General features: G+C 35.2%; 1 protein-coding gene across 8 annotated transcripts in view; it reads right to left on the reverse strand.

Moving 5' to 3' along the window:
* Window positions 1-259: 259 nt before the first annotated feature.
* Window positions 260-13,285, reverse strand: part of TAB2 (TGF-beta activated kinase 1/MAP3K7 binding protein 2) — a 62,303-nt gene continuing 49,277 nt past the window's right edge. For 2 of the 8 annotated variants that reach the window (XM_006089164.2, XM_006089163.2), the window contains 4 exons: window positions 7,016-7,176; window positions 6,716-6,809; window positions 5,300-5,380; window positions 260-2,306 (listed from right to left, as the gene is read on the reverse strand). In XM_006089164.2, the coding sequence (XP_006089226.1) occupies window positions 2,164-2,306; window positions 5,300-5,380; window positions 6,716-6,809; window positions 7,016-7,176 (479 nt within the window). In that variant the 3' untranslated portion in view covers window positions 260-2,163. Of the gene's footprint in view, window positions 2,307-2,445; window positions 2,523-5,299; window positions 5,381-6,710; window positions 6,850-7,015; window positions 7,177-13,285 lie in introns of those variants that run through there. The other 6 variants (XM_023754159.1, XR_002829397.1, XM_023754161.1 and 3 more) reach the window with 6 other exon arrangements.

The raw sequence follows: 13,285 nt of genomic DNA on the forward strand, positions 1-13,285 counted from the left end.
TAAAAAAAAAACCCAAAAGAAAGGAAAGGAAAAGCTCTAACTATGAAAAAAGAAGCTATATTCATTTTTCTTGCTCAGCTGAAACCTGGTTTCTCTCATCAGTTAAAAAGCCTGGGGAAATTAATAAAAATAATCCAAGAAATGCAGTTGAATGCCATGATGTCATGAGAAGACTCCAGACAATGAGTTTCTCTGGTTTCAATTAACTATAAATTATCTCCTGTCCCACAAACTTTAAAAACAAGTCACAAAATCCACATTAGAATATAAGTTTTTTAATTTTTATAAATAACTTATCTGTTACAAAGATAGTTTACCCAGCTAAATCACAAAACCATCAACTCAAGATATCCAAATTACATTTTATTAATAAAACAAGTAAAAACTGATTTATCAATCTTCACATAGAACTGCAGAGGAAGCTGAAAAACAAGGCCTATTTTTAAAGCAAAATGCATCAAATGTAAGGGCTGTGGGTCTACTGTCTAACTAGGATTGTCATATTTCTTCACATATACACAGTGCAAAACCTGGAATTCAAGGCTTTGACATTCATATAGATCACCTGTAATAATCCTGTTTATTTAAAAAATATCCATTTGCAAACATTTACAATGGGTGACAGTCTACATTATCTCCTATCTTTTGCTACATTTCAGCACTTCCATTAGCCCCATTCTAAGCACTGTTATATAATTTCATAATTCTTTTTAAATGCATACTGTTATTTCTTTTCTTGATTTTATTTAGTTATATACATTCCTGATCATCTGACTATTTATTTTCCTTATAAAAATATATCATGAAAATAAAGAGATGCTTGAGGTTGCTTCAGTGTTCAAGTTTGCTTTTCTTTTTTCCAGCTTTTCTTCAGTTGTCCTAAATATGACTAGCCTTGTTTTATAAATACACATGATACTGCCACCAAGTCAGGTTTAGAAACAAATTGCCCCAACAGTAAAGCATTTAAACTTCTCTTTCTCTCTCTCTCTCTAAAAAAAAAGAAAGGGGCTGCTGTAGGTACTGCTGCTGTTGCTGGTTTTGAAACTGTACTTTCCCAATAGTAATCTCTTGTGGAAGTTCTGTGGGACACCAGGCAGATGAAGCAAGTTTAACCTTGTTGCTCTTTCAGTGGGTTAAAAATATCGTTTTAAGCTTCCCTGTGGAAGACAAAACACTGTTGTGTCACCCACCACTAGTCCGTATATAATGTGACCTATAGACAAAGGTCTTGTAATATCTTTTGCAATTCATTGTGCAGCATCTGTATGTCTTCACAGAATATCGGCACTCATGAGGGTAAAGCACAGAATAAGTAGAGGAAAGTTATTTTGTGCATAGTTTCATTTCATTAATGCTTTTTTTATTTTAAGGCATTGCTTCTTTTGGGTAAGGCTTAAAAAGGGACATGATCGTGCTTAATCACTAAAAGGAAAAAAGAAAATTAGTTAACAAAAGACTATTACACTATACATATAGAAATATAAGGAAATAATAAAGGAGAAAAGAAATCACTTAGAGCAGACTTGAGAGATCTGTACAGTAGGAAAGCTTTGGGGTACTTCACTGCATGTTTGTACAGACAATGCATGCTGCTTTCCTTTTCATCTTTAGACCCTAGATGCTGGCTTCAGAGTGGAGACGTTTTCAGGGAAGACAAGACAAGGCCGAGTACCACAGATTTGTGGTTCTTCCCCTATCCGTGGGCACTATGCGGCAGCAGTTTTTAAATAGTTAAACCTTGTTCTTTTTCTTCACGTTTGTAGTGTTTCACTGAAAGCTTAAAAAAAAAAGCCATCATTTTATTCCTTCCTCCTGTCAAAATTCAGTAGTGACATGAGGGGAAAAAGGTATTGGGAACACGCAGGCATCAACATATCGAGAATTATCCATAATGGGCTACTGGTAACACTGTACATGGTTAGGCAGCGGGCAACCAAGTCTTTCAGCAGATTACCTTTCATGTGATGAATTTCAACTGCCCATGATATTAGACTGAGGTATTATTAGCTCCGTGGGCTGACATTTAACATTAGCAAAACACCATCTTGTCACACCTTCAATTTGACAAAATCCTACGTAGCAGTGAAACTTTCCCCCTGATGACAGACTAGTTTCTTGAACTTCAGATGTGGTTTTGGAGAAGAAGTAAGGCCTACTGGCTCAGAAATGCCTTGGCATCTCACACTGTTCACAGCGGATTAAGGCTGGATGGTTCAAAAAAGTACAGGCAGTGCAATTCCACTGAGCCCCCTCATCATCTTCTGTATCTTGAGTCTTTGGTGTTTTGATGGTGGACCTTTGATCTGTAAGGAAGCAAAATAATTATTTTAGAAGGGAAAATCACCAAGTCATAAACTATTGGCAATCTTAAGCACTATTTGTACTGCACAGCACGAAGCCAGTTGTTAACCAGATGAACTGACACACAAGCTTGGTCCTTACCAATCTCTATCAAGTTGTTACTTCTCCATTGGGGAATAGCTACATGGACATTATGTAGTCAGTCACCTCAATATCTTCTAAAAGGGGAAGCCAGCATCATTTCCCCCAATTTATAGCAGGAGAAAAGGGAAATCAAATCATATAGTGACTGATAGCAAAGATTCCCATAATGTCACCTAAGATTGTGGAAAGGTGTCCTACTATAACACAATACTTACAGTGAATTTATATTAAAGTTAGAGTTTCATTTCCCACTGAGCAGTATTTATATTTCTGTTTTCTACCAGGAATTAAGTTTTTGTTAAATGTTCTCTATCTGCTGAAAATGTAAGCTTTGAACACAAACAAAATATAAAGATGAAATAATTTCTATAATCTTATATAACTAATAAGAGGCCTGGAGAAGTTAACAGGGTAAAAATTTTTACCATTTTTCATTTTATTTTTAAATCAAATTTATTATGAAGCAGTAGAAAGAACACTAGATTGAAGGTTGTGAGAATGGAGTTCTACATCTGGCTTTGCTACTAATTCCTGATTTCTTTCCTCTGTGATCTTAGATAAATCATATATCCTTTAGGTCTAATCTTTCTTACTGATAGTATAAAGTCACTGCAGCTTTAAGAGGCCAATGTTCTAGAGTGTTTGAATGAATAGAGGTATCTTAAATATGAGAAATTTTATTATATTTCTCCAAAGTTGTGACTAAAATGAAACTATACTTATGGATCTTTTTTAGGGGGATCCCATTATAAATTTGGAATAGTATTCCTTCAAATTATTTTGGGAAAGTTTAAAGTAAAAGTTATTAGAGCTCTCCTGTCAGGTTTTTAATTTAATGATTTAAACTATTAAATCACTGTGTATTTAATGATTTAAACTATTAAAACAGTGTGTATTAATTTGCAAATTCTCCCTACTATCATTAAGTTACTGAGACAGTAACTGAATGATATATTTTCTATTTTAAAAGACAAACTATTGTATTATTAGATGAAAATATAGTAAGTTTTTATAATAATTTAAAAATAATTAAGTGGTGTTTAGTACTCCATGCCCCTTTAGCAGTACCTTATTTACTGATTAGTTTTCAGGAGCACTTTATTGCAAAACTCCCAACTTCAGGCATTGGTCACAATATTTAGGCACATGCATGAGCAACTTGAAAATACTTGAAAAATCCAGGATCTGACAATACTAGTTAGTATCCCCTAAAACACCTTAAAATAAATACAGTTGAAAAAGTTTGACTTTTTACCATCTAAATTTATTTCATATTCCATACTTGGGAAACATGTTATAGAATGATTATTTTAATCTGGGGATCCATCCTAGTTACTAGAATTTGTTTTACTCAGGTGTTAGAAAACATTCTTGGCACATTTTTTTGAAATTGTCTACCCTTTTTTTGTTTAACTACAAAGGATTTTTAGGTAGGAGGGGCCACTCAATCTATAATAACATTTCAATTTATTATTAAATACCAGCGTCTTCTTAATTAGTAATATCTAAGGTAATTAATAGAGGAGCTATACCTTTTTAAATGAACAATCTCTACTGCTTTTCTTACATCTGCATAATCTCAGTTAGAACTTAGAATTACAAATCTTTTTATTAAAGGTACTTGGAAACTAAACCATCAGAATTGAAAAAAGAAGTTACTTTGCAAAAGATGACCTGTAATTTCAGCTATTTAAAGAACTGCATTGTGAAGCAGATCTAATATTAAGAATGAAATAAATCCGTGAAACTACTAACTTCTCATTTTAGCCTCAAGGCAAAAATGATTGATTTGTTATTTCTTAAAAAATAACCAGCTACAAGTTTCTATATTTTGTGAAAAAGCTTTTAAGTAATGAATTAAAAAAAAATTTTTACCATGCAAATTTTCAAACATATATACGAAAGTAGAGAGAATAGTAAAACAAACCCTCATGCACTTATCCTGCTTCAATAATTGTCAAAACCAGTCTTATTTTATATATAGTCCACCTCTCTCCTACCCTCAACACACAAGTACTTTATGTTGAAGCAAAAGAGAAAATTTTTCTTAGAAAGATTCTGATTTTTGAAAGAGTAAAAAGATTAGAGGCAACTCATTCAGAATCTGAAATACCTACTTTGCTTTTTTTAAGGAAATAGGCTATGCCACCATTTTCTTTATTCCTTCCTTAACACCAAATAGCATCCAGTGTCTGAATACTTGTGTACTGTGCCAAATACCCTAATCTCACTTTTGCTCTGCTATAGTAACAGTTCATTACATTTCAGCTCAAAACATTTAAGTCACAAAATATCAAGATTAGGTAGGCCTAATTAAATTACACTTAAATTAATGCCTGGAGTAAAAATTCCACAAACATATTTTGACATTTCCTAGTTTGTAGAGCATATACTCTATGAATATCAATGATGTAAAATGACAGTAGGTCATAGTTTTCAAAAATCACTTATCTGAAATTCACAGTATTTGATTATACAAAATTATGCATAAATTTAATAAAACAGGCTACTAATGAAAAATAAACTTTCCTATTATATCTTCCTCATCATTTGTAAAAAATTATAAAGAATACAAATTTTTACACCTGATGATTTTTTTTGGCCAAGATTGATATTTTGGGAGTGTGTAATGAATCCTAAGGAAATCTACTACTTTTTAAGAGCTAAATACATTACACTTTTGCATCCTCCCCAACTCTGAGCATATAAATAAAAATCAACAAATATGTTCCTAATGAATCCATCCAAGAATGTCTAGGTTTGAAGCACTTCTAGAGAGGAAGGTTGCTAAAGTTTTCTGAAATCTTGCTTTCAATATGTAACAGTTTTCACACTTAATGGACACACTAACCTTTGGGTTTTGGAGGCACAGGACCTACAAATCCAATATTGTCATAAAAGTTATGAATAGCGCTGGGATTAAAATGTGGTCCTGAAATATATAAAAAGTAAATATTTCAATGTTTATAGCTCCAGATATTTTATTTTTTAAAAACCAAATATTTTATTTCTAAAAAATAGTCACAGAAATGCTTTTCATTTATTTTGTACCTCTAATCTCAAATTATATGTAAGGATTTCAAAACAGCTGAGCTAGGCATAGTACAGTACTTGTAAGAGAGGTTATAAGTGGTAAATTGGGGAAGAAGTCAAATTAATGCTAGTAATACAGTGACATAATTAGAACCAGACCCCTGTTCTATGGGACAAAATACCTAAAAATTTAACAATTTAAAATTTAATTTTAAGTGACCAAACATGGCCTTTAGCAACTAAACAGCGTGGCCTCCAATAAGTATAAAAACCTTGCACTGATGTAATATAATGGTTCAGATTTTAAACAAAAGGAACAAGTTCAGAATTATAGTTTCTAGACCAGCCCTTTCTTTTTCTCTCCAAAGTTAAATTATGGCATTTGCTATGAATGTTTCAAGATAAACAGCTTACTAATGTTTTAAAAGAAAATAGAATGAATCATCTTTTAGTTTTAATGGATTCTGGCACACACTCAAAAGTATTATTAAGGACTTCTTTTTTTGTTGGCTTCCTTCCCTTTCCTATCTTTTCCATTTTACTAGTATATATTTCTATTATTTCCCAACCTCAGAATTAGGTTTAAGTTATAAAATTTCATTCTAATTGTCTATGAAAGTGAATTAAATTGTCAACTTTTTTAAACTACAATAAGCATCGATTACTTGTCAATAATAGTTCAAGCATAATAAACTATCATTGTTCTAAAAATGTACAAGCAATATTTTTATTCTCTTCTCTATTTGTCAATTAAGATAGTGTCATTAGGTGGGGATGCTTTTTAAATTATGTTTTGAAAAGCATAATTCTTGAAAGGTAAAAGGGCAAAGGGAAATACAAAAAAGGTGCCTGAGCACATACATTTTAATGTTAATAAATGTGATTGTAACACATTTCTCTAATACATAATAGCTAATAACACATTTCACTTAATACATAATGGCTAATACTTTTGACAATGCAGCCAGAGATACTAATCCTTGTCTTCCCTTAACACATGACTGAAGCAGATTTGAAGAATATAAATGTATCAAATTATTCCTCAATCAAATATATAATATTTTTGGGGGGTAGAGAAAGAGAACATAAAAACCCAATAGTTCTTTAGCACTATCTGGATCCAAAGTCAAATCTGAAACAATAAGACTGTGATTGATAAATCTGTTTTCAGCCACAGGAAAAGAGTTGGTATATTTATACATTGAATTTCTGCTGAATATGCACTGAACTTTACCTCGGGCTTGAAAAAGATCAATTTCTTTGGTTAAGCAGTCAATGTCAATCTGGAGTTGTCTATTACAACTTCTCAACTGCTGCATTTCTTCCAGCTGAAAGATAATTCCATGTGAGAAGGATCTACATTGAATTCTCGTGTAATTAGTTAGAAAAAGTTGAGTTTGGCAGGGGAAGGTAAGAACAGAAGAACAAGTATGAATTAAGAGCTTTTAAAACTAGATCAAGCTTTTATACTTATGACAGATTGCCTATTCACACATTCAAGCACAGAGATCACAACAGTTATAGAAAGACTTACTGAAGGTATTTGGGATATGGAATTCGATCTTTTCAGGCGCCTTCGAGTTAGATTATTTTCCATTTCATTGACCTCAGATTTTAGTTTATCCAGCTTTTTCTTCTGAATCTCAAGTTCTCTTTGAAGTCGTTCCATTCTGGCCTTCTGGTGTACCAATAGAGCTGCAATACATATTAGTAAACATGAGAACTCACCCACTTTAGTCAATTAACCTTTCAGCAGCATTGGCAAAAAAAATAAATGAATATTTCTGTGACAAGAGTTTGCCAAGAGTGCCAAAGATACATTAAAACAAAATATTGTGAGTTTAAACATTTGAAATTTCAAAACTTCTTAACTTGAAAATTACCTTAATTATTTAAGTGGACAAATGTCACTCTTTAAAAAAAAATTTTTAAGGGTTTGGATAAACCCACTTTATGGCCAAAGATAACATTTTTAGGCTATTACTTCTCTAAAGGCTCTAGTCTAGTCAATTAACCAACTTACTACTACTTAATCTACATCTGACCTCTTGAAAGCCCTTTTACTCCCAAAAGTCTGATATGTCTGAACTATGCAGAGGTATTCTAATAGAAACATTTTATAAATATTTTAGAAGGGGTGGATTAGGTTTAATTTATTTTGATGACTCAACAAATAAAATGGATTGATTTTAATCCACATAAATGTTAACATTAAGTTGTTGAAATTGCAGAGTAAAAACTATATATTGAGAGAAATCAAAAACATATTTTCTTATATTCCAATCACATTTTATAAAAATATTTTCCTAAGATATTTTTAAAAAGCACACAAGTAATTTTGTAGCATGAATGATGACTGCTTGGGAAACCTATTAAGCCATAAAAATTGATATATGTTCTTGTGAGCCATCCCTGGACAATATGAGGCTCATGTTTTTTAGGGTACTGGACTGAAAGTGAAGATACCTGAATCCACTTCTATAAAAAGGCAGCTTGGGATGATTCTACCATGAGAAAACAGGCAGATTTGGAAAAGCACAATAAATGACCTTTAAAAATGAAAAACAGTAATTAAAATAAAAAGACAAGCAGATTAAACAGATTAGATTAATGCTGAACAGTCATCTTCAACTAAACTCAAATTTCCATAAATCTAAAAAATAAGGGAAAGGCTATGGCATATTAACATACATTCAGGTCACTTAATCTAGTGTATTCTAGAACCAGAATTAGGGTGTGGATTGGGGAAGGCTGTTAGGCTCAAGTACTTCAAAATGAACTTTAAACAGTTGACAATTTTCCCCAACAAAAATATGACACTAATACAATCCACAGATGTTTCCCTCCGTAATTTTCCTTTCTTATTTACTGGAAGAAACAAATACAGGGCATTATGTTTCAGTTTTAAAAACCATGGTTAATTCTGATAAGCACGAAAATCCTGGTATCTTCCCTGCCATTTTAATATACTAGTACATTGTGTAACACAGGGAGGTGTTTTTGAAGGTACACATATTCCTGGTTGAAAACCTGTCTATCCCAGCTTGTTTTGTCAAGCTTGTATTATTAATTTGATTTTATTTGAACTGCACAGTTTTATCCCTCTATTACCAAAATATAGGAATTCTGCATCAGGGTTTATTTATTGTACTAAAAGACGATGAGGACATGGATTTTAGTTTTTGAGTGGGCAACAAGAAAAGATGGAGGCAGGGAGTGGAATGTAGGGAAAGGCAAAGGCAAAGCAGAAGTAATATACTTTCCTTCATTTCTAAACTCCAGCCACCAACCAACATGTCTTAAGTGGCATCAATTAACAATTTGTTCAAATTAATAATTATTTAAAAGTAGCATTTCTTAAAATGCTGAAGATTTTCTCCCAAAAAGTTGTTATATTTTTTTCTAAATGTGTAAAAGAATAATGAAAGACATTTACTTAGTGGTTCTAATGACTAAATGATGGTTTGTTTATGCTGAAATTAGAAAATAAGATATGCATTTGTGATTTCATTCAATATTATCTATGGAGAGGGGGGATGAGAAAAGATTTAAAATTAAAATTCAGTTTATAACACAGTTGAGTGGTCACAATTTAAACCACAGGGCAGACAGAGACTTCAGGGTTTGAAATTATTATAACCATTAGCCCCAGGCTGGTGATTTTCTTGGGGTGCCTGGGAGAAGCAAATGCAAACTGCTCCAGCAACCCACTTCCACCACCAGGGAGCTACTACAATGGGATCCATAGAGGAAAAATACTCAATGAAGAGAAGGTCTCAATAGAAAAATTATGACCAAATATGAATATATCTATGCTTAAACTGAAGCCCTAAAATAATACTATGAACCCACTGTCTTAGAATTTAAGAGGTATTTCTTTCTTGTAAAAATAAAATCTTAGAATGACTATGTTACTTAGAAATGACAAACCTAGTTTGTAGGCTACTCAGGATCTCTTAAGTATGTCTATTAATTACAAACAAACTATAAATGCTCTGAAAACAATAGGAAAGAGATATGATCTCTATTTCTTAGCAATTCTTTCTTCTATGTGCCCAGATTTTTATGTGTCTAGTTCCCTTTTCATTTGTGGTCTGGGATTTTTACATAGAAATCTGAGAATAATAAATTACAAAGAAAAGTGTCAAGGTAAATTTCTAAAAGTTGCTATAAAAATTCAGCTAAAATGAAACTTTTTTCTAGTTGTAGTTTTTGCAATTTTAACCTGCATTGTATAAAATATTACAGTACATACCATTAAGAAACAATATCAGACTCATAATGAAGAAAAACATTTATTGTTTATTTATAGACATTTTCACTCTGATCAGCTTCCACTAAGTGAAAAAGGGTTGGGTGTTGATTGGGAAGAAAGAATCATGACAATTATATTTCTAGGGTCTAAAAAAAAGGGAAAAGCTTGGAAAGAGACTCAGGAAAGCTTACAAAAATGAGGGCTACAGTTATGGGAAAAGGCTAGAAAATTCTACCTCATCTATGGGAAATGATTGAATAGGGATTTAAGGAATCCCTTAGACTGGCTTTTTATGTTTTTCTTTCTCTTAGCATAATGAAATAACTGTTATCTAACAAAATTATACCAACCACACATACACATGAATTAATAAGCTCATGCACATCCAGTAACATGTACTTACATAGGAGGGGTGATTTGTTACAGACTGCAGTGGGTAAGCTGAAGGAAAACTCTCCATTTCTATTATTTACATACTAGAGGCCCAGTACACAAATTCGTGCATGGGTGGGGTCCGGCTGCCCCCCCCCCATGGGTCAGGCCAGTGGAGTAGGGGGGCGAGGAGGGGACACAGGAGGTTGGCTTTGCCTTTGCCTACATTCCACTCCCTGCCTCCATCTTTTCTTGTTGCCCACTCAAAAACTAATTGGGGTAGGGGGGCCTGATAGGGGGCCAGGCCAGCCAGGGGGAGGGGCCACAGGAGGTTTGGGGGGCCAATTGGGGCCCACATCAGGCCAGTTGGCCATCACAGTGAGTGTCATAGTGACTGGTTGTTCCGCCGTTCTGATCACTTGGCTTTTATATACTAGAGGCCTGGTGCACAAATTCGTGCAAGTGCGGGGTCCCTTGGCCTGGCTGGTGATCATCAGGGCCGATTGGGACCAATGGGGGCCAGCTGGCCAGGGGGAGGGACTGCAGGAGGTTGGCTGACCGTGGGAGGTTTACTGTGGAAGCACACTCTTGTGTTGAGCGTCTGCCCCCTGGTGGTCAGGGCACGTCATAGTTATCGTCTGGTTGTAATAGTCGCTTAGGCTTTTATATAGATAGATAGACCCGTGGTCGGCAAACCATGGCTCGCGAGCCACATGCGGCTCTTTGGCCCCTTGAGTGTGGCTCTTCCACAAAATACCACGTGGGGGCACGTACATACAGTGCGATTGAAACTTTGTGGCCCATGCGCAGAAGTTGGTATTTTGTGGAAAAGCCACACTCAAAGGGCCAGAGCTGCATGTGGCTCGCGAGCCGCGGTTTGCCAAGCCGCAGTTTGCCGACCACCGAGATAGACTAATATGGACTTAAAATGCCAAGCTATTAAGAATAAATTATATTAGTTAAGATTTTTGTTTAAGGATAATTTGAGCATTATATTTATATATATTCTACTGCCTCCTAAAACACCATGAAAATGATATGAATAAAACTGGTACAATCCAGTGGTACCACAGAAAGTAGGCAATTAATGGACAAGAGATTTCAGCCAGTTTCTGGAAGACTGAATGAGAGCAGATGAAATGGCATAGACTTATGACGAAGGGTGAAGAAAGCTACAGTCTCATAGATAAGGAGAGCACTTAACACCAGAGGCAGAACTTGCCCTGCAGAAATCTAGAGTCTCTAGACTTTGGAGAATACAGGTAACAACAGGAGACAGAAGTGAGGAATGGGCCAGAAATCAGGAGCTTAATTGGATGTCTGTTTATAGAACAGTCAACCTCTCCCCATCCCACTGAAGGGTAAGTACCTGTAAGCTTATTTGTAAGGCTCCCAAACATATTTCTCAAGCTGGTCCACAAATGTAGAGAATGCTAGGTGGTGATGAGGGAGTGTTCTCTTGTAGCAGCTGGCTCCTGACTTACACAAAGCAGTCTGCCAAGTAACTAATCTCACTTTTTACACAAGATTTTCAATTAGCCTTCATAGTCCTTTATTTTTAAAAAATATGAACCAATAGACAAGGACCACAACACATCTGAGGAACATTTGATAAAAAAAAGATCTAGATAAACAATGGGAAAGACTAAATCTAGGTTAAGTAGAGATAACTGAGGAGAGAGCTGAGAACTTAAATTCTAATAAATATCATTAACAGATTTGAGACAATAATGTACCCATAAAACACAAATCTGCTATGAAAAAGGAGCTAGAGAATTAGGTATTAGAAATTTAAAAACATCACTGCTGAAATGAAAATTTCATACATAGATTGGAACAAAAATTGTAGAATGGAAAGACAAGGTGGAATATATGAGGATATAACAATGCAAAATAAATAAAAAGTTGGTCCAGAATGTTAAATAGCTGAATAAGTGAAGTTCTATAAAGAGACAACAGAGAAACTGGGAATCAGAATGGCTGAAGGGAGTTACCAGTTTTTAAACTGAGGGGGTCCACTGAAAGTGGGACAAGGGATTAAAAAAAAAAAAAGACTTCACCCAGACGCATTGTGTCTATGTACAGAAGCCATGTATATAATGTGCATACAGAACATATATAAATGTATGCATACAAATATGTATAACTTGATAAAATGAAATATCCAATTATATACAAATATTTAAACCATAATGTCTGGGTAAAGACTATACTGCAGTTTCATTTGTGGTATTTGCATCGAACCACTATTTCAAGAGTTTACAGATCATTACACTGTATTTATAAATCATCATCACACAAAAAAATGGCAGCAGAGTAGGAGGATGCTGCACGGACATGCTCCTAGGAACAAGCTGGAATTACAACTGAAATACTGAAAGCCTTCCCGAATAATCAAAGGAAAACTCACAGGAGAGAACCCTGATACCCAAGGCCCGAAAGGGCTGGCCAGGCACCCACAGATGGCAAATGAAGTCCCGGAGAGATATCTCAGCTGTATGGGTGCCACTGAGAACTCTGGGATCTAATCCCGAAGCTGGGCTCCCCATTAGATAGCACCAAGCTGAAGAGGGTACCCACATAATATCTAGCTGTGAAAAGCAGTGGGGTGCTGTCTGCCAGGGAGTGGCAGCTGAAAGTTCAGGCATCCTCTTAAAGGGCCAATGCACAAAAATTCCCTGTGGAGCCACCCACCTTGTGCTCTGGCAAAGAGAGGGTGAAATGGACTGGAGCTGTGAGAGCAGAACCCAGGACTGGGGACTCAGGGGATAGAGTTTAGAAGGCAGACGCCCCAAGTTTCCTGGGCTGAGTCATTCCTCACGCAGAGGAGGGCATCTTTCCCATAGAGCATCTGCCTTGCCTGGGGGGAAGACAGACAGTACTGGAAAACACCTTGCCCTGAGGCCACTTCAGAGAATAAAAGTAACAATTAGGCTCCAGGCAAAAGCAACTGCCCCACCCTGTTGAAAAAAAACTCTCGCCATACCTGGGGGCAATTCAAGTTGGAATCCTATTAGTCAGTAGACAGAGGCAGTCTCTGGAGGCTTTGTCTGATCCAATTAGTCAGAAACAGCCTTTAACACCGCCCTGCACTAGAGATTGAGAAGTATAGAGGACCTACCTAAAACAGTCACAAACCCAGACAGACAACCAAAATGAGGAGACAAAGAACAACCC

The sequence above is a fragment of the Myotis lucifugus genome, unplaced genomic scaffold, assembly GCF_000147115.1.
Source record: "Myotis lucifugus unplaced genomic scaffold, Myoluc2.0 scaffold_57, whole genome shotgun sequence".
Classification (NCBI taxonomy): Eukaryota; Metazoa; Chordata; class Mammalia; order Chiroptera; family Vespertilionidae; genus Myotis; species Myotis lucifugus.